Genomic DNA, 22,406 nt, shown 5'->3' with positions numbered 1-22,406 from the left:
CCCACACTAATATTGCAGAGCACGCGGCAAAGGCGGAGTGAAAGCCACAAGTGTCCGCAAGTAGATTTGAAACACTAAAAGTTAGGCATCGTGAGACAACTCATAAAATATCAAACATCAAATAAGTGGCGGTGATAGTGGCAATGCTCACTTCTGGTAGAGTGGGTGCTTCTGAATGGACTTTTCCGGCAACCCGTCCTCCTCGTCATACTGCTCCAGTGGTTCCACGATCACGGGCCGGGGCGAGCTGTCAAACCGTACGCAGACCTCCATTACTACGTCGATCCCACAACGGGTCCTCAAGCAAATTACATGGCACAGAGTTAGTATCCGTCGGTGTCTTGAAGTGCATTTCCTAATTTATATTAAGAATTTCAGATTTTTTCTGAAAACAGCCAATGGAAATGAACTACAGAAAATTACAGAACTCAGTACAGTAATGGCTGCATATGGAAAAATAAGTCATGTACAAGTTCACTAAACTGAAGTTATCTTCAGAGGGACACAAATGAAAACACAACAGCGTACATATATAATACTGAGAATCAAAATGATAAACGGAACATTAAAACATGAGCAGGCTGGAGTGCTTTATGAATAAACTATTACTAATGAAAAGCAACCTAAATGAGTGTGAATAATAAACATTAACTGCTGTGACATCAGAAACAGGGATAAAGAATTTGGAACAAAATCCTAAAAGTGCACAAAGAAGCATGGGGGGCATGTTTGGAATAAAACGTACAGTAAAGCCAAGGAAGGATTAGAGAACATGCTCAAGTCACTGACATTAAATTGACTTAAGAAACTTAAGTGGACTTTAGAAGGACGTTAGGTGAATTTACGACGGCCGTTGATCGTAAAAATGGCAACAAAAGAGAACACTCCTGAGTGGATATCTACCGTGGAAACAGGGGCGCAAAAACCAACTCACGATTAAGAGCTAGATGGATGATGGCTTGTCGCATCATGCACCCATGACATATTGAACTCAGAGAGTCCTTCATTTAGCAAAGTATAGTTCACAGCTTATGATGATTAAGAAACCACCAAGCTACGAAATAAAGTATTGCCATTCTTCATAAACCTCAAAAACTGAGAAATTAAAGTCAAAGGTGGGCATACATGCAGCTTTGTGGCAGCTGGCCACATGCTGCTGATAAGAGTAGAAACTGGCCCATGGGTTGAGATGCCTTGACAAATGCAATGGTCCAAAAGGAACATAGCCGGCTAACAGACCAAAGTGTAAATTTTCGGTGACCAAACTAACCCTTACCCTTTATTACCCAGACCAAGCCCAATCATAACTTTGCACACACCAACCCGGCTTAACACAAAAACATGTAGTCAACAGACCATGTAGTCAATCGTATAGCTATGAACGAGTCACATAGCAGCCATAGCAAAATCCAATGGGAAATAATGGAATGCATTTATCCCTGAAACTTTTGGATTCAACTACAATTTGACCGCACACATTGAATTCGAAGTCCAAGGCACTCACGCAGTCAGCAGGAAGGCGCCGTCCGTGCAACGGTCCAGTGCTTTTCGTGCCGCAGGCTTGGTAGCGAACTCGACGATACCACGGCCGGTGGAGCGGCCGCGCTCGTCCGCCACCACGACGGCGCGCTCCACCATGCCGAACAGGCTGAAGGCCTCCTCCAGCAGCTCATTGGAAACCATAGGCGAGAGGTTCCGTACCGACAGGGCGGCCCCGTGCGTGGCGAAACGCACACGCAAAGGCCGGTTACGCATCATGATGCCGTCCAGCTCTGCCTTGGCCAACTCGGCAATGGTGCGCGTCTCCTGTGGGCGGGAGTCACAAGTTTCAAGTTTATTTTGTTTAAAAATATTTACTAAAAACTATTCTTGAAAATTGTTATTACAGGTTAATGTAGCCAAGCATAAATGCACAATCCAGATACACCCATTTCTCCTATTTATTTTACCAGGTAAGGCCCATTGAGCTGTACAGCTCGTTCAGAAACGACCTGGCTACACATGATGGCTCAACAAAGTGGCTTATCATGAGGACATTTATTGCAGCCAAATACTTTTAACACATTTATAAATTTGGAGAGAAAAACCCGGAGTAAGATCAACGCAACCAGAAGGAAAACATGCAAACTCCAAATATACAGACCGCATCCGGGTCTGGATTGAACCCACAACCTCCTGTATTACCAGGTGAGGTAGTTAACATTTCTCCAACAAACCCAAAGATACCTGAATATTCTCCATTGCATGAGTGACCTGGGTCACCAAAATTACAAAAACAGAAACATAAAAGCCGGTACCTGTACAACAATGCAGTGAACAGAAATCAGCAAACCTAAATCAAGAATAAACTACATACATTTTCTATCATGAAAATTGGCTCGGATTTTACGTTTAAAAACTGATTAGCACGATTGGCTACGCACGTTGCGAAGGAAGTTCAACATACATACCAGGGTGATCACTGTACTCGTATGTAAAGGGATGTCAAATATTGTACAATTGCTCGTGAAGTCATCGTGCAGATTGACAGCTTGAGAAATTGTGATTTGGAAACGGTTCTGTAAAGGCCTTATAGACGAACCGTGGCAATCTAACTTGACTCAGCGACCATGTTCAATTAACTTGACTGTTATATTGCGGAATTGCAAAAGGTGATCCGAAACATGAAACAAGCGATCTTTTGTCCAACTTGATAAGAATCCAAGATTTATTAAAATCAATCAAATGTATCACTGTACAAATAAGCCAAAAGTGCAATTTAAGTTCCTCTGTCGAGAATTAGGTTATCGAAAATACAATTTGCAAACCAACTACCACAGAAAACCCACACATACAGTGGGATAACAAAGTACCGAGGGCGTTACCGTTGTGTAATCGTGATCATATTGCAATGAAGAGGTCCAGTTTAAATCCCCTTCCCAAGTGTGGCAATTGTAACAAATGTGCGAATCTTATATACAAATCTAACCTATATAATTCATTTTTTGTCTGTCTGTCTGTCCGTCCGTCTGCGTACGCTCCCTTGCGGGGGATGTAGCTCTCGGACCGTGGGGTTCGCCGAGATTAAATTTTGCAGGTGGGCCACGCCCCCGGCCCCGCGGTAAACTTAGGCATTTCCGATTTTTCGTCTCTAAACTTTAAATCGGACCGATTATCGATTTAGTGCGATTTCTCTTTATTTATTTAACGCTTTATTTATTTATTTACTATTGCCGACCGGCGCGGACCACGGCGGTTGCCCCTGGCAATGGGTAGACGCCTTCGCTGCGGGGTGGACGCCATTTTTAATTCCCGTAAAAAATATGCGCACGCATTAACACGCGACTCGGAGGTAAATTCATCAAAGTTTCACGTCCTCTTCACTCCCCCCCCCACCCCAATGTGTGCAGTTACTATTATAGGGTCGGTAGATAATAAAATTATAGCGATTAGACAGTATTATTGTAGCGCGGGGGGGGGGGGGTAACGGCCCCAGTACCCAGCCTCAGCCGGGTGGGCAATCTAGGCGAGGCCGGAGGCTCTGCACGGTACTAGGCCTCGACACGCAACTCTGTCAGGCGACGACTTTGTGGTACAAACTCGATATACCCAGCGTTGCCCGGGGGAAAAATACATTTAAAATCTTCTGAAAACTTTAAAACATAACATCCCAATGAAAATACAACTGTGTAATTAAAACTCTAAACCCGACCGCGCCAAGAATCGATTCTATGAATCGCGAAAAGGAATCGAAGGTTGTAGATTCATTTAGAATCGCCTTATTTCCGTTTAATATAAGTTGGTTACAGAGTTGATATAAACTGCTACAAATGGGAAATATCCGGCGTTGACCGGGGCTAAAATATAATTAAAAACTCCTGAAAACTTTAAAACATAACATAACAATGAAAATAAAACTCTGTAATTAAAAATGGAAACCTCCTATGCGCCAGGAATCGATTTTTTGAATCGCGCAAAGGAATCATCGAAGGTTGTAGATTCCTTTAGGATCACCCTTTGAGGGAGTGGTGAGGGAGAGTGGTGAGGGAGAGTGGTGAGGGAGAGTGGTGAGGGAGAGTGGTGAGGGAGAGTGGTGAGGGTGAATGGTGAGGGTGAATGGTGAGGGTGAATGGTGAGGGTGAGTGGTGAGGGTGAATGGTGAGGGTGAGTGGTGAGGGTGAGTGGTGATTAGTGAGAGGTGAGCGTGAGTGGTGAGGGTGAGGTTGAGTGGTGAGCGGTGAGGGTGAGCAGTGAGGGTGAGTGGTGATTGGTGAGGGTGCGATTGGTGAGGATGAGTAGTGAGGGTGAGTGGTTGTTGTGAGGGTGAGTGGTGAGGGTGAGTGATGAGGGTGAGTGGTAAGAGTGAGTGGTGAGGGTGAGTGACGGTTGTGAGAGGTGATTAGTGAGTGGTGAGGGTGAGTGGTGAGGGTTAGTGGTGAGGGTTAGTGGTGAGGGTTAGTGGTGAGTGTTGAGCGCGAGTGGTGAGGCTGAATGGTGAGGGTGAATGGTGAGAGTGAGTGGTGAGTGGTGAGGGAGAGTGGTGAGGGTTAGTGGTGAGGGTTAGTGGTGAGTGGTGAGGGTGAGTGGTGATTGGTGAGGGTGAGTGGTGAGGGTGAGTGGTGAGGGAAATTGGTGAGGGAGGTTGGTGAGTGGTGTGAGGGTGAATGGTGAATAGTGAGTGGTGAGTGGTGAGGATGAGTGGTAAGGGTGAGTTGTGAGGGTGAATGATGAGTACAGTCAATATGCACTGCTGTTATCATACCAGGTACCACCACCACAATATGTACTCCTCTCATCATAGCAGATACCACCACAGCAGTATGCACTGCTGTAATCATAGCAGGTACCAACACAGCAGTATGCACTGCTGTAGTGATAGCAGGTACGACCTCAGTCGGTATACACTGCTGTAGTGATAGTAGATACTGCTATCGAGTTGGTAGATACCGCTATAGTAAATACTAAAACAGTCAGTATATACCACTACAGTCAGTCAATACTGCTACAGTCAGTATATACTACTATACAGTCAGTACATACTGCTACGGTGAGTAGCTACTAGAGTCAGTAGATACTATTATAGAGTGAGTAGATACTGCTATAGATTTTGTAGTTACTACTATAGTCAGTGGATACAACTATAGAGTCAGCAGATACTATACAGTTAGTCGTTACGAGTATATAGTCGGTAGATACTACTGTAGGCCCAGTAAATACTACTATGGTCAGTAGTTATTACAGTCACTAAATACTACTACACAGTCAGTAGCTACTACTGGCTCAGTAGATACTACGGTACAGTCAGTAGATACTACTACAGAGTCAATAGATACCACTTCCTCTGTTGTATGTAAGGTGTTGTTAGTATATATACCTACGAGGGGTAAAGCTATTTTTTGAGGGGGGGGGGAGACCACAATTTTCGGAAACATTTTGACATCAACTATTTACCCCACACTTTCTACAACTTTTGGACTTGTGAAAGCCTCTTATATATTTATTGGTGGAGAAATGTACAAACAGCCCACCGGGCTTTGACAATACCTTAGTATCTGTGTATATATATGTAAGGTTTTTAAGAAATATATTTTTCACCCGGGCAAAGCCGGGTACTTCCGCTAGTTATATATAAAAGTCTCCGTGCGCTCGCGCTTGCGGGGAATTTGGCTCTCGGACGGTGGGGTTTAAGACCAAAATAATTTGCCAGCTGCTACGCCCTAAGCCCCGTGGTGGGAATAGGCTATTCTGTTTTCACGTCCGTAAATTGTAAAGTCGTTTAATTAACGAATTAGTGCCATTCTTATTTTAATTATTAACTTATTGCGCGACATCGACCGTACCAACTCACGACAATTGCGTGGGGGGGGCGGACCCTACCAAGTGCTGCGCGTTGCCTCCAGCTCACGGCAGACATTTTAATTTACGCATTTAACATGGAATAGATATGCACATCACGCTGCCGATTTCTCTTCACTGTGTGATGTCCTCTTCCCCCCCACCACCCCAATGCGTGCAGTTACTGCTATAAAGTCCTTAGATATGAATTTAATTTTATTAAAACGCTTACATAGTATTATTCTGCCTCGGACGGGGAGATGGTGAGGGGGGTGGGAGTAGCGGCCCAGCCCACAGCCTGACAATGTGTCACCTCCTCTGGCTTGGCAATCTAGGCGAGGCCGCGGGCTCTGCATGGGACGAGGCGTCACCACGCCAATGTAAAGTACAATTTTATTGCATCTTTCGCTAAAATTGAAGGTTTATTCTTTACTATTATTAAACAAATAAGTTAACAAATATTACAATGATAATGTTTGTGTGCATGTGAGTCGATGGGTTTCTATGTGTATGGCTCCATGTCTGTGTGTAAGTCCATGTGTGTGTCTATCTTTTTCAAACGGACAACGCTCCATGTGTGCGTACGTACAAGTGTTTGTGTGTGTCAGTCCATTTGTGCGCGTATCAGTCGCTGTGTATTTTAGTCCACATGTGTGTGTAAGTCCACACCTGTGTGTTTCACTCGATGTGTGTGTGTCTAAGTGAATGCGTGTGTATGAGTCGATGTGCCGTACATGGCTCCATCTGAGTGTGTAAGTCAATGTGCGTTTGTGTCTACGTGTGTCAGTCGATTTGTGTGTTAATCTATGTGTGTGTATCTAAAGTAGATGTCTGTGTCACAGTCCATATGTTAATGTGTGTGTAGGGCAATGTGTGTGTCAGTCTATGTACGTGTGTGTAACTCCATGTGTGTGTATCTAAAGTGCATGTCTATGCGTGTGTGAGTCCATGTGTGTGTGTGTGAGTCCATGTGTTTGTGTGTGTGAGTCGATGTGTCTGTGTGTGTCAGTCCATGGGCGTCTGTGTTAGTCGCTTTGTGTGCATGGCTCCATGTCAGTCAGTGTAAGTCCATTTGTTTGCGTGTCTGTAGGTCCATGTGTGCATGTGAGTGAATGTGCTTTATTGACCTGCTCAAGGCCTATGATACCATCTGTAGGTGTGGCCTCTGGGTTATTCTTCGTGCTTTCCCAGTCCCTGACCAGCTGCTCATGATCATCAAAGATCTTCATGATGGTGAACGGACCCGGGTAAAACTACCTGCCCAGGAGTCTGAGCCATTCCCTGTACACCTTGGGGTGTGACAGGGATGTCCTCTGGCTCCCTCATTATTTAACATATCTTTTGACCACGTAGTTCGTGAAGCCTTCAATGGCTATACCTGAGGAATTACCATTTGGTACAGAAACAATGGGAGGCTGATCGATGCCCGGGTGCGGTCAAGGGATGGCTATCTATTGCTCAACCGTGTTAGGTATGCCGATTCTCTGGTTATTGCTGCTCACTCAGAAGAAGAGTTGGAGGCACTGCTGCTGAACTTGGAGCTTGGCACTAAGAGGTGGGACCTTACCATCAGCCCCACCAAAAGTAAGCACCTGCCTGGGTATTTTGTACCATCGGACAATTCACCCCCACAACTCACAATTGCTGATGCGGCAGTTGTGGAGAGATTGGAGAGATTCCCATACCTGGCCAGTGTGCTCATAACCGACTCCGGTTTAACAGCAGAGGTTTCACTCCAAATCAGTCGAGCGCCATATATCTTTTCATCGGCTGCGTTACGCTGTGTGGAAGCTACCTGGTCTGTCGCTCCGCACGAAGCTCCAGGTCTTCTCGGCCACGGTCATTCCCTCCCTTCTCTACGCTTGCAAAACATGCACCCCCTAATGGAACATTTCCATCGGTTAGAAACATTTAGGCTGGCCTGCTAACGATCCATCCTGGGTTTCACCATATGTGTGTGTGTGCGTGCGCTAAGTCGTTGTGTTTCTGTGTGTAAGTCCATGTGTGTGTGTCTGTCTTTTTCGCCCGAGCAACGCCGGGTACTTACCGCTAGTGACTTATATTTGCCCCCTACACCTCTCTGTACACTCAGCAGTATAAATGTGTACGCAAGTCGACCGTCGGGTGTGATGTGGTAAAGTGTGGGTAAGCCAACATATCCCCAGACGTCCAGGCAGCGTGGAAGAGTAGACTAAATGCTGAATACAGCTGTGCTTCTCAACATGAAATTTAACAGCAATTTTCAAACTTGCTCAATCTTCATATTGTGTGCCCAACTACGCATGCGCGACCGAGGGAGTTGAGAACCGGAGGTGGGGACTGATGGCTGTCTACTGGATTTTTTTTTCCAGATGAAAGTCAATTTGGGGTAAATATATGGTTGCTAAATTGTCCTTCCAAAAAAGTATTACGCAAGGCATTTTTCCCATCCCGTAAATTGTAAATGCATTTACAAAACGTTAAGTTTTAAGCAGATATAAGATACACGTAATAGATTCCATAAAATTGTGCTTAAAATAACGTGAGTGGATATCATCGTGTACCACATACAGTACATCAGGGTTAAACCCAGGGTTTCTCAAGTGTAGGGAGTTGGTCTGTCTGCGCGCACATTTTTTTACAAAAATGTGGTTTTGCAAATTTCAGCTGAGAAATAAAATAAATCGAAGCGACTCCAACACCTCACGGTGGTTCTTGAGCGTGTGGACTTCGGGAGCCACACTTACTACGTGACCAGAAAGCACATGGCCTATTAGACTAAGATCCCACCCCCCATATAGTTTTAACAGACTCTTGGGGAAAGCGTTGTTAGTGAGAACCTATGAAGGCCGGTACAGTACACGAGAGGGTGAGTGACCAGCACTATGCCCGGCCGCCTTTGTCTCCCCAGTAATAATGATATATCGCACCAGGTACTCGTTTGAGGCTAAAGACCCATTCAAATATTCGTCAGTTAATGGTTGGGGGCCGTCTATAAATGGCGTCACGCGATTTTGGTCAATTTTTGACCACCCCCTCATCACACGACGTCACAAAAAGTCAGACCCCCCCCCCCTCAAATATGACGTCATAAAGCTCTGCCCCCCCCCAAAAGAAAACATGCTTTAAATCGCTTTAAACTATTGTCATTGTAGTGCGTATTTAATGTGGCGCTGCACTCTTTATGTTGTAGGAGAAACATTTATTAAACAGTCTATTTAATCAAGTAGAACGTGTTGTCTATATTTATTTAAAGTTGCGCATTTTGATGTGACGTCACATTTCTCAAACCCCCCCTCCCCGTCACACATCGTTCACAAATGTCTGACTCCACCCCCCCCCCCCTAGGTGCGTGACGTCATTTATGGACGGCTCCTTGCGAGTGGGAACCGAACTCGGGTCGCATGGTCTGCAGCGCTCTGCGCTAAACACATGACTACCGCTCCCCACACGCCTATATTTTTATCTTTAAAAATATGTTAATGTTTTATATTAATTATCTCATAATATATTGTGTTTCCAGAGCCACAACCAAAGCAAATATTGGTTTATGACGGAACAATATATCGAAAAATCTATTTTTGGGCCCACTGAATCAGCGGGTTTTGCAAATGGATTCGTCTCATGACGTCGCCAATAGCACAATTGTAGTACATTGGGAGGAATATGTTTCAAATTAGCTTAAAAAGCAACATTTAAACGTGTCCATATTTTCTACAACCGAGTTTTAAGGAGGTATGTGCCGTTTTTTGAAAAGCTATGCAACAAAATTACACCATTGCACCGCATGCCACAGGCGTCAAATCACAACATTTCTATTGATTTAGCCGAGAGTAAGGGCAACTTAAACCTCTTTAAACATTTACAAAAGTTTCTCCTAGTCGCCGCAGGGGTGGGCAAACAGGGATGGAGGCGGGCAGGAGTTATCGAGTGCCCCACCCCCGGTCTATTTGTTTGCTCCGTGGCGTTGCCATTTTACATACAGAGACGAAAACCGCCCCCCTATAACCTTAACAGACTGTAGGGGCAAGCGCTGTTAGCAAGCACCTATGAAGGCCGACACGGCACACGAGGGGGTGGGTGGCCTACATAACGCCCGGCCGCCTTTGTCTCCCTAGTGGCGATATTTTCACACCGCACCAGGTATTCATTTGAGGCGGAGTCGACCTAGGGGAGGCCCAGGACCGGTTCAGATAATCGTCACTGGTATTGGTCGTGAGCGGGAATTGAACCCGGGTCGCTAGGTTCGTAGCGCAACGCGCTAACCGCAACAATACCGCTCAACAGAGGTAGCGTCATTTTTTCCTTGAGTATGTCCCCTCATTTTGATACGTGCCTTGATTGTACATATATGTAAGACGATCTTCGTTTAATTTATACTGTAAAGAATTGTGATGCCCTCTATAGGGGGGAGAGTTTTTCCAATTTGTTTTTCCTTAATGTAAATGTACGTGGCCAGCCCATCAATGCACACGATGACAATGCGCCTCCAGTGGTTTCAGGCGGCAACCCCTCCCCCCTTGATTGGTCGAATTCGAATTTCCTCGCTGCATGCTCGACCCGTTCATTGGTCTGTGTGGACGCAGCAGAGCGTCATTCCTTGACCTCGCTAAACTTCTACCCCATTATGTGCCACAAGCAACATTTGACAATTTTACTAAAGAGGATTTATTTTTACGACCAATGGGTTTATGTTACTCAAATAGTTACTAATATGTAACTGTACAAAAGCCATTTTAAATAGTTTACCAGCGAACATTTTTTTTAAATTTAATCGCATAAGGAACCATCGGTGTAAAGTCTTCAACTCTTATCCACTCAAACTCACTGGCATATGTGAAATTAACGGTCATTGACAAAAACGTCGTATATTCTACACTTTTCCTTTTGGGGCCGTGTTATTGACGAATGTGTCCAGTATTATTGTACGTTTGCACCACTGCCAACGCACATCAATAGAACCAAAAAAATCGGAGATTGTTGAGGGGTGCCCGTTTGTCATCAGTGTGCTTTAGGGCAAGCGATGCGCGTCTCGTAAGGGGAGTGGGTGTTTGACGAGATGTGTCTGATGCGTGTTATGTTGAGACAAGCACTAAGTGTTGCTAGTATGTTAAACGGCACACAATGAAACTCTTTGGAGGGTATCCCCACACCCCCCTGCTGGTTATGGGGGGTTATTTTCCTAATATCAAACCACGCTAGTCACTCAGGGTTGGAGCATATACGGGGAAGATACTGAACTTACAAAGACAAACAAATCAAAACCCAGCTCACTCTCAATATCATATCCCTCAATCACAGCTCTCTCAATAGCATATCTCAATCGCATCTCCAATCTCAATCGAATCTCCCTCTGAATCGCATCTCCCATTACAATAACATCCCCCTTTCAATAGAATCTCCCATCTCAATCGAATCTCCCTCTCAATCACATCTCCCTCTTAATCACATCTCCCTCTCAATCAAATTTCCCATCTCAATCGAATCTCCCTACTTAATCGAATCTCCCCACTCAATCGCATCTCCCTCTCAATCCCATCTCCTTTTCAATCGATTTTCCCATCTCAATCGCATCTCCCTCAAATGAATCTCCCTCTCACTCGAGATTCCCATGTTAATCCCGTCTCCCCAATCGCATCCCCCTCTTGATCGAATTTCCCATCTCAATCCCATCTCCTTTTCAATCGAATTTCCCATCTCAATCCCATATCCTTTTCAATCTAATTTCCCATCTCAATCGCATCTCCCATCGATGCCATCTACCTTTCTAACCCCATCAGGTCGGCGATTCTGCCCATCGTCGTCTGTCATGGCGCCTCCGCAGCGCCCACAGCACACAAAGGGGAGCGAGGGGAGCTCCCCCTCCTCCATAGGGGGCAGATAGCGGCCACCCAGGAGGGAGATGGCAGAGCCAGGGAGATGCAAAAGAGAAAAGAGGCAAGAACAGGGCGAGCTGCTGCTGCGGCAGAGCGAGGCGCTCACCAGGCGGATGAAGCCGAAGCCTTTGTCGGAGTTGAGAAATATTTCGGACGGCTCGCCGTACTTGGCGAACATCTTGCGGAACCCCTCCTCGCTCAGGTCGCTGGGGACATTGCCCACGAAGAGGCGGCATCGCTGTGTGTAGGTCTTCTCGCCCGGCTTCCTGAACGTCTTGAGGTCGAGCGCCAGCTGCCTCTGCTGCTCCTCCTTGGTCGCCGCCTCCTCTGCGGCCTTCGCCTGTTGCTTCTGCTGAAGCTGCTGCTGCAAACTCTGTTGTCCTTGCTGCTGCTGCTGAATCTGCGGCTTCTGCTGCTGCTGTATCTGCGGCTTCTGTTGCTGCTGAATCTGCGGCTTCTGCTGCTGTTGTATCTGCGGCTTCTGTTGCTGCTGAATCTGCGGCTTCTGCTGCTGTTGTATCTGCTGCGGCTTCTGCTGCTGCTGTTGTATCTGCTGCGGCTTCTGCTGCTGTATCTGCGGGGTCAAAGGCGGCTTCTGCTGCTGTTGGGGCAACTGAGGCTGCGGCTTCTGCTGTTGCTGCTGGGTCAGGGGCTTCTGCTGCTGCTGCGGGGAAGCGACTGGCGGCTTCTGCTGCTGCTGCGGTGAAGCGACCAGAGGCTTCTGCTGCTGCTGCGGTGAAGCGACCAGAGGCTTCTGCTGCTGCTGCGGTGAAGCGACCGGCGGCTTCTGCTGCTGCGGTGCAGCCACCGGCGGCTTCTGCTGCTGTGCAGCCACCGGCGGCTTCTGCTGCTGCGGTAAAGCCACCGGCGGCTTCTGCTGTTGCGGTGCAGCTACCGGTGGCTTCTGCTGCTGTACAGCTACCGGTGGCTTCTGCTGCTGGGGCGGCTTGTTGTTGCTGTTGTTGATGACGATGTTGGGCCCAGGCTTCTCCACCCTCGGCGCCGTCTTGATGCCCAGAGGAGCCGCCATGACGGGAGTCGGCGGTTTCTGCGGCGGGACCTGAACCGGCTTCTGCGGCGGGACCTGAACCGGCTTCTGCTGCTGCTGTACTTGCTGCTGCTGTTGCAGTAGTTGTTGATGTATCTGCTGCTGTTGTTGATGCTGCTGGAATGGCGGCCTATTGTCGCGATTTCCGTAGAAACTCTGGCGCACGTTGAGATTAGCGCCTCCGCGCCTGTTGTTATTGTTGTTATTATAAGGGGTACCGCCGCCCCTGAACCTGTTGGGGTACATGACGATAACTGTGGTGCTCAAGATGATGGCTGAACTGCGTTCGAGGTGAGGGAGCGGTACTGGAGCGAGGATGGACGCGGATTGCTGCAGAACGACCCAGGAACGAGAAGATGGCGATCTCCGCCTCGCCGCAAAATGGCCACGGAGCCCCCGTTTGACGCCTCTCGTCCAATCGGCGCTCGCGCCGGCGAAGGCGTGACGCTCACGAGCGGTGATTGGCCCGTGGGGGCTGATTGACGTCGCGTGCCTCGCCTATTGGTCCATCGCGACATTCCGAGGTCCTGAATGAGGTTGTTGGGATGACTGGAGCTGAGGAGGGTATCTGATGAGCTGTAAAGCTCTTGTGCACAGACGTAAGGGATGTGTCACAACGTTTACAACAACAAACGATACAAACATGCCGCACCCATATGACCCCTCAAGGTCCCTAAGATGTGGGGATGCAGATCTTGGGTGACCGAGATTTTTCTCGTGTAGCCCCCAGACTACGGAACGCTCTTCCACGATATATCAGGGATCTCAGTCCGTGGACATTTAAAAAAATCGCCTTAAAATCTGTATGTTTCCGCTTACTACACTTTTAGTTAATTTCGTAAATTTTTAAAATGTTATAATATTTGTATGGTGAGTGTCTGCTGTTGCTGTGTCCTGTACAGCGCTTATTAGATGAAAATCACTATATACATGGAATTATTATTAAAGGTAAGCAAATCACTAAAACAGATATTGACTACTATATTTACCCAAAAATGTCAGTGTGTAACGCGCGTGACGTCACTCCCCCATCATTAATAATCATGAACAGGTTATGTTGACTTAAAGCTTTCGTGACTGCAGTAATTCATATTCTTTGGGTCTTTCGGTAAAGCCACGTAGATATATCAAATAAAAACAATATCACGACGTTTCGATCGCAACACACGCAATCGTCAACAGGTGAGAAATATCGCGGGAGAGCTGCTGAGAAATAGATATTGTGTTGCGATCGAAACGTCGTGATATTGTTTTCATTTTTTGTTATTTTTTATTTTATCTATCTACGTGGCTTTACCGAAAGACCCAAAGAATAGGTGATGTCCTCCACATGGACCCGTCCCTCATTAATAATCATGGATGCAATGAATATCACATCGCAGTCTGCTTTTCGCTTGCAAGCCTCAGATTTACAGAAATACACCCGTCCTTGGATGGGCAAAAATACTATATTTCCCGAGTTGGGCCCATTGAGCTCGATTGCAGAAACTTAATGCATTACACAATTACAAATTAAGAAATAGAAATTACGTTTTAAAATCACACTTTCGTGATTTTAATAAGTCATTTTTAATGTGGACAGAGATGGCGGAGCGGAGATGTGAAGAGACACGGGTGGTTGAATGCATTTGATGCAAATTATGTGCGAATTCTGGGAACTATAAAGAGACAATCAGACGTGCGTCGCAGATTTTTAGGATTGTCCTACACTGTAAACAATTATTCCGTAAATATACAGTAACTTTTCTGGCAGAAAGTTGCCAGTGAATTTTACCGTAATTATACGGAAGATTAAATCCCATTTTTTTACAGAAATATGAACAAAAATTTACAGTAATTACTGTATTTTCACACAATACCATCCGTGTTTTTTTACAGTAATTTATCCGTATTCAGTAAAAAAAAACTATATTACCCAGGACTGTAAAAAATGTTTTCTGGCAAAAAGTTGCCAGTAAAATTTTCTGTCATTTTACCGATTTTTTTTTGCGAATTGTGGTATCTTACTGTAAACTTCTATATTTTTAAAGACACTCCATATTAAAAAAATGTCTATTATAAACAACAAATAAAACCCAAATTAGATTTAGTTTAAATGGAATATGTTTCACCCTATACACGGGCAGTTTGTCTACTGCTCCCCACCATTACCTCTTCCTGGAAAGAAACTAAACAAAGAAAAAACAGCTTTTGTGGTGTGAAAGACTTTATTGTCTTTTCTTTTTAATATGTAAATCTACATACATTGGCTTATGAAAATAGTCAGTACATGCATTTGAACATGTTTTAAAATATGGAATTGCGAATGTATTTTACCCTATTTTACAAAAGATCTTTAAAAATATACAATAAAAAAAAGCTTCTGCATTAGCCTTTAACAGATACACTTTGTATAGTAAGGAAGTGTACAATCATCTGGAACAAACATGAGAAGAAAAAAAAGCAAGTAACTTCCAAGAGTTTTTACAGCTTCCAAGCTGCAGTACCAGCGCCAGTATCAAACACTTCAGCAAGTACTGGAAAAAACTGGTTTAATTCTTGATATTTATTCTTGATATAGTCATTTCAAAAGTTTGAATAGTTTACGTGTATCTGTTTTTGCTTTCAGCAACTTGCTTTTAACACTTTTCTAATAAAAAGAAAGGAGTCTCAACTCAAAAGGAATGAGGTAGTGTTTCCTTTGCATTAGTGGTTAAAAGTGTATGTATACATTGTGTCTGTAATACAGTATGTGTATGTTTGTTTGTGTAATATGGCTGCCATACCATGTCAGATCTTCAGTTCCTGGTCGGAGATGCATTGGGCTCTATGGTATAGAGTCTTGATGAGGGAATTCTTCTGGGATGGTGGTGGGAATCCGGTTTTAGGTAAGCATCCGTATGGGTGGCTTTCCTGTAGACAGAGTGGCTCATTGAACCATCAGGTCTCCTTTTAATTAGGACATCCAAAAAGGGTAGCTTGCCATTTTTTTTCTACTTCCATGGTGAATCTGATGGCTGGGTGTATGGAATTGATGTGGTCGAGGAATTGGTCTAGAGCAGGCCGGCCGACCTTATGGAAAAGGTACGTAGATGACACTTTTGTCACTTTTGTCATCTGGCCACTAATCACATATCTGTAATGTTTAATACAATGTATAAGGTAATATATTGTATCATAATTTTATAGTGAATATATAGCAGTGTGGTATACAGTTGGGTGGGTAGAATAATACATAGTGTAATATTACAATGTATAGTCTATAAGCATATTAGTTGCTGCGGCGCCTTATTATTAACATTCCTTCCCTTTATTAATTCTAACCTTACTCCCTCCCTTTGATACTGCTAATCCTGCATAATGCATGGGCATAATGACTTTAAACCCCTCGCCAAACCTACGCACCTCACAAGTAGTACTAATCGCATATCTGCATTTCCCATAAATATGCTAAATTCATCTTGATATGCAAATTATTTTGTCAGGACGCTCTTCGCCCCTCCACCCCAGCATAAATAGTCACTCCAAGTCTGGAGCGTGCCATTCAGACTCTGCCTTCTCGACAGACCTGTTCTCCACCTGAAGACGGCTGCTTGCGTTGTGGCCGAAACGTCGTGAGAATAATTGTATTATGTTTTATTTTCATTATTTTATTATTTTCCTTCTACGTGACTTTACTGAAAGAACCAAGAAGATGAATCCCTGCAGTCACGAAAGCTTTAAATCGAAATTTAGACATACAGTAATTAAAAAACTAGTTATAATTTTTATAAAACGTTTAAAAAAGGAAGTGTTCTGCATGATAGTATTTTTTCTTCGTCTTATAACTTAAAATATTCATACAAAATGGCAAAATAGGTGCATCGACCTCACAGCACATACTAATTATCAGAATCGCAGAATCCAGTTCTGTTTTTAACAGCCAATGCAGAAATCACCCACCAAAATAATGAATTAGGTTACACTAGCATACCACAAGCCCCACAAAATCCATACATTATTTCAAAGTATGTGGAGTACATTAAAATCTTACCTTTGAATGAATTCCAGTGCAAGGGTTGCAGTATGTGGATGATGAATATTTAATACGTAATAAGTAGCAAAGAAAAAGCTCAAGGCAGTCAGTGGAGAATGAAGGTGGTCATTCACGATGATCTGATCTACAGCAACCATGAAGTGGCCTGCAGTCAGCACCGTTTCGCCTGAAAAATACAATTACAAAGCAAAAGTCATAAAATGACAGTAATTTAACTGAACAGATTTCCTGAAGTAGAAAAGATGTTCCTCTTGATTTTTTAAATTGTGAAAATGTTAATGTTCAGTTGTAGTTAAATACATAGTTAAATACAATTTGCATTGGAGCAAAACACTTTGGAGGGCTGTCACAGACATTAACACTAGTTATATTTGCTTACCTAAATCATTAGTAGTCTAAGATTAGTGCTAATCAGGATCTGTGATAGAAGAGGTAAATGCTCTCCTATAAATTGACTTTCCAAGGGCAACAATGCATGGGGTGGATGGAAGGTCTCCCTTCACTATGGAACTGGCGGTTTCAGTTTCCTTTATGAAAAAAGAAAAAATATATATGACATTATTGTAACTGATTCAAATGAATATTGTACAGGTGGAGAGGAGAAAAATGGGAACGTGACGTCAGGTGTGCCGTTCAGTGCGATGACGTCACGTCTCCTAGGGTACTTAAGGGAGACCCCGTGACGAAAGCGGGGTCACTGTGGGAACGGGTAGAGTACGAAGGGTGAAGAGGGAATCAGGGGTAGAGAGGGATCGAGTAGTGAGTCTGGGGAGAAGCCGGTGGTAGTCGATAGAGGTGCTTCTCTCTCCGGCAGAGCCCCCGATCCGACACGAGAGAGAGAGACTGGAGCTAGCCGGTCAGGGACCAGAACTCAGTGTAGGATCCCTAGCCCCTGGGAATTGTGTACCCTTGTGTGTTATTGTTAACCTTTAATAAACCCTGGCGAAAGCCCATAACTTACCTCCGTCTCCGAGTGCGTCCGTGGGAACTTCTCTACACAGGTCTATCATATTCTGGCTAATCAGGCCATAAATCATAATTAAATCAGTGGTATTTCCCTTTAGTTGTTAGTCAATTTGCCTTTACTGTCTGTTTTCAATATAGTAGAGTCCAAGACTGGGCACTAAAGCCATTTACATAATTTAAACAAATAACTTCTACAATTTAGAACATATTTTATAACTTGACACATTATTCAATTATATTCTTAGGTTTTTTCGGTAAAGTCACGTAGGTAAAACATTAAAATTAATGAAAGTAAAATAAAACAAAATAAAATAAAAATCACGACGTTTCGGAGGCAACACAAGTCTCCGTCATCAGGTGGGACCGTCACAGCCGAATTAGCTGCATCAAGTGAAGCAATGATTCAAGATGTAATCCCTTATAAGCAAGTTGAAGGGAGGTGGAGAGGGGGGGGGGTTTGGAGAGCTTATCAGACTGTGGTAGCCAATGAATGGAAACGTATCGGGAGGGAGGAGGAGCGGTGATCAAAGACTGCACGTAGTGCTCAACACAATGAATGGACACGTGTCGGGAGGGAGGAGGAGCGGTGATCAAAGACTGCACGTAGTGTTCAACACAATGAATGGAGACGTGTCGGGACGGAGGGTGAGCGGTGATCACTTGATGCAGCTAATTCGGCTGTGACGGTCCCACCTGATGACGGAGACTTGTGTTGCCTCCGAAACGTCGTGATTTTTATTTTATTTTGTTTTATTTTACTTTCATTAATTTTAATGTTTTACCTACGTGACTTTACCGAAAAAACCTAAGAATATGAATCATTGCAGTCACGAAAGCTTCAAATCTTGAAATATTATTCAATTAGTTAATAAATAAAATAATAAAATTCACCTCTTTAAGAACGACCAGTTCTGTAAGGTTGTTACCTAAGTAGGTAGCCAAAAAAAGGTGCAGCAGGCCCAGTGATTGTTGTCATTCAGTGTTGCTGTTGTCATCATTTTCAGTGCTCAGATGATCTGGAGGGGCTGCTTTTGCTTGTCAGATGAATTTTGTGATCGTTGGTCCTTTTTGGGAAAGCTCCTCTGCCAATTTAGTTTGAATTGGAATCCCAATCAGAGTTTCAAAATGATCAAAGAGGTTGGATGCCTCAAATAAATAAGGCCATGTTTCTTTTAAAGCAGAAACACATTTCGCTTGTGTATTAATTGATAAACGTTGACTGTAGTAAGTCTCACGTATTAGCTGCTTCACACTGGTATCAGAGAGATGCTTTTCACAAAATGCAGTCTGCAACTCTGTTTGGTTCTCTAGCTGACTCTGCTCTGTTTCATTCGCAGTTAAAACTCCAGGTTGCCACTGGACACAGCCATAACTGTCACAAAACTTATTTTTTTACATCCACTGCCACTTTCCTTTTGAGTTGGGACTCCTTTCTGATAATTGTCTTTTGCAAATTTCAACTCTGTTTTCCAATTGCAGCATTAAAGAGTCATTGCCAGATCCGACTGTATTGTCTCCACTCACATCACGAAATGAAGCTGGATACCTAAGTACAATTTCCTTTGCTACTTCCCTCAGATATTTTCTGCCAGGCCTGTTTTGCACAGCTAGCAGTTCATTCACAACTATTTTCACCATTTATTTTTTAAGCATTGGAGTTGGCCTTTCTTGATCAGTTAAAGCTTGGATCAGAGCAGGTGGCATTTTGTCTCTGTCCCCAACACAGGTTCCTGATGTTGCCATCTCAGGCGATCTGCATAATCCAAGGGAGATTCAACAGCAGCTAATGGTCCTGAAGTTAAAACAAACAAAAAAGAAAGTCAAAATAAACGTAAATTTTAGAAATAATAAGGAGTTCTGCCTCATAATGTTTATAAAGCACCCACATACACCAACTATTATATATGTAGGACCTGAGATACGCGTTTGGTTGCGGAGCGAGCGTGCAACGGACAGTGGGGGGCAACTGAGGACATACAGTTGTTGTTGCGCCAATTAAGAAGTGAGGTCATTAAGAGACGCCACAGGTGTTAAGAGTAACTGAGGACGCAGGCCGGTGACTGGTCGAGAGGGTAAGTGTCTACAAAAACAACATCACGTGACATCACGTGAGGCTGGGGGCCATGGGGGGCGAAGGGAGGGGCGGGGGATGACATCGCTAATTGGGACTAATTGGTTCGGGGATAAAGGCAGAGCATAGCGAAGAGACAGGGCTTTTTGGTGAGTGTTAGAGTCGGAGCTGGAGACGGTGCCTCGGACTGAGATGGAGCAACAGAGTGTATAGTATAAGGTAGCAGTGGATAAGAGTGTATAGTATAAGGTAGCAGTGGATAAGAGTGTATAGTAGAAGGTAGCAGTGGATAAGAGTGTATAGTATAAGGTAGCAGTGGACAAGAATGTATAGTTTAAAGTAGCGGTGGACAAAGAATACAGTATACGGTAGCAGTGGATATAGAGAGTACGGACAGGGTAGCAAGGACAGAGCGAGTACAGCGTAGCGAGCAGCAGAGTAACGGACCTTGGTGGAGAGAGAGCGAGCGAAGCGGAGCAAGCGAACGGAGGGACATTGAGTGGGGTTGATGAGGAATTGTACATCAAAGAGTATGGGGGAACATTGAATGATGCTGTCGGAGATGTGAACTATATGCGAAATAAAAGGAACGAGAAAGACAAAAAAGTTGTCGTGTCAGTAAGAGTCCTACATATATTCCAGAAGGCTTTTCCGTTTCAGACCGCCTTGCCTATACACATTTCTGCGGGAAATGGGAAACACTGCATACCTATACAACACACATCACATTAAACAAATGTTTATACCCAAGAAGTTAATAGTATCAATATAAGAAATCACCATTTTATTCGAAACACAGCAATCAATTTAAATAAATTGGAATAAATAGTATAGGCTACTTTTATACATTGCAATACTTAAAAAAACATACCTGCTATGAATGCATGCAGTAGCTTTGGACCTTGAATTGGTCTCAGAATTCCCTCCAGGTCTTCTATTTTCGACAGGGTTAAATCGTCTTTACACTCTACCCCAATCTCATGCAGCCTTTGTAGTCGGCTTTCAGTTGTGTCTTCAGAGAGGGATGGCAGTGCCAGCTTCAGCAGCTCTTTCACTCTTTCCATCGTTTACAGGTTTGTGCTTCAATGGTAAAAGCAGTTTTCCCTTCTGTGATCAAATGTAAGAGGCATGTAGTTATGAATCATAGAAGAGCTTTTACAAATTACTTTACTCTGGCGAATGTGTTCTACTTCATACACACCAATACCAGGTACAATGTTAGCCATCTTTTCTTGGAGAACAAAAAGCACCTCACTTTCATTTTTTACTATGATGCATGCTATCTGCCCCAGCCTTAAGTATTCCACATTATAATCAAGTACAACAAGCAAACCATTTGCATATGAAGTGCCTTGCACTAACCATGTGTGTGATCGTTGAGACTGGAACAAGATGTTCTGTCTGTAAACTTAAGTAAAACTGAGCTAAATTGTCTGTGTATGTCTCTTCCTCTCCTACCTCAGCTAGGTTATCAGTTTCTGCGGGATGTTCTATATGTAGATATGGCTGTTGTTCATGTAGATGAGGCTGTTCTACAGCATCACTCAGGTAAGCTGAATAAATATTTGTTACGCCCCAGCCCCTGTGATATCTATATATATGCTTGATTAGACGGCGCGCTGGGAGCGGTCTCCGCGCCGCCACGTGGCGGATGGCTCGCGGAGACCCGCGACGTGGCCCAGCTTCCAGCTCTCACCAACTGACCCCGAGCCCCTTCCGTCTCTCCCTTATATCCCCTTCACCCAGACTCCGCCCTTCACCACACCCCTTAAGAACTTTCCAGATAATACCACCCCCTAGCGCCTGCGGGCTCCGCCCTTGAACCCTGCCCCCGATGGTTCATGTCGCCTGGTTGGCTTAGGAGCTGCGGTGGCGAAGCCCCAGCCTACGCTCGCATTACATCACCCCCCCCCCCCCCCGGTGTAAAAGACTAGCCGTCCCAGCTAATTCAGGACAAGACCATAATGCGAGACACATAGTAACACAGTAACGGACAATTGGAACAAGAGCAACGCATAACAACAAGGAACGGCAACAATCAACGGAAGGGAAGAGACTTGGATCTGGTACGCGACGCCAGATCATCCCTTGCATGAACAGAGGGCTTCGCTGACTGCAATCCAGGCGGAGTTGGAAGAGCGGCGGGATCGACATCGGTGAAGGCCTGGCCGGTGCAGGATCACCTGTGTCCGGTTGGCTCAGGGCCGCCGAGTCTGTGGGAAGCAAAACAGGCCCCTTCGGAGGTTGAACAGGCAAGGGCAGCGGCTCGCCGGACACATCAAACACCGGAAAGGCAACCTTTGGGGATGACGGATCAATGCGAGGGGCAAAAAAAGGTTTCAACCGCGAAGTGTGGACATACCAACGGCGTGACCCTGCCCGGATGCGTGCGCACTGGGGACTAGATACCTCGATCAATTCCACAGGACCTTGCCAAGGTCTGTGCAGCTTGGGAGAGGTCCCCACCGGCACCTGTGGGCAATGGAGCCAGGCCCGGTCCCCTACACTCCATGGCATCGCGCGTTAGGAGCGCAGAGCGCACCGCTCGTTACAGGTCTGGGTTTTAGACGTGGCAATCCGTGCTGCATTTCGCGCCTCTGTGACGCGGCGAACCGTGTCACCAACGTATTCGGGGAG

General features: G+C 44.9%; 1 protein-coding gene and 1 long non-coding RNA gene across 5 annotated transcripts in view; both read right to left on the bottom strand.

The window, feature by feature from the left end:
• LOC144733997 (paraspeckle component 1-like) overlaps positions 1-13,121 on the bottom strand; it is a 92,122-nt gene extending 79,001 nt beyond the window's left edge. For all 4 annotated transcript variants that reach the window (XR_013588463.1, XR_013588464.1, XM_078616027.1 and 1 more), the window contains exons 1-3: positions 11,776-13,121; positions 1,505-1,806; positions 152-247 (exon numbers count right to left, since the gene is read on the bottom strand). Coding sequence is in view for 2 of the 4 variants with exons in the window: in XM_078616027.1 (XP_078472153.1) it covers positions 152-247; positions 1,505-1,806; positions 11,776-12,963 (1,586 nt within the window). In the remaining 2 variants the exon portion in view is untranslated. The remainder of the gene's footprint in view (positions 1-151; positions 248-1,504; positions 1,807-11,775) is intronic.
• Positions 13,122-14,886: 1,765 nt separating this feature from the next.
• LOC144733998 (uncharacterized) lies at positions 14,887-21,670 on the bottom strand. Its single transcript, XR_013588465.1, has 4 exons — positions 20,641-21,670; positions 18,590-19,490; positions 16,730-16,898; positions 14,887-15,832 (listed from the first exon to the last, which is right to left on the bottom strand). It is a non-coding gene; the product is annotated as an uncharacterized LOC144733998 (long non-coding RNA).
• Positions 21,671-22,406: the final 736 nt, after the last annotated feature.

This window comes from Lampetra planeri, chromosome 49, assembly GCF_965212315.1.
Source record: "Lampetra planeri chromosome 49, kcLamPlan1.2.h2, whole genome shotgun sequence".
NCBI lineage: Eukaryota > Metazoa > Chordata > Hyperoartia > Petromyzontiformes > Petromyzontidae > Lampetra > Lampetra planeri.
This window is presented reverse-complemented; position numbering and strand designations above follow the sequence as displayed.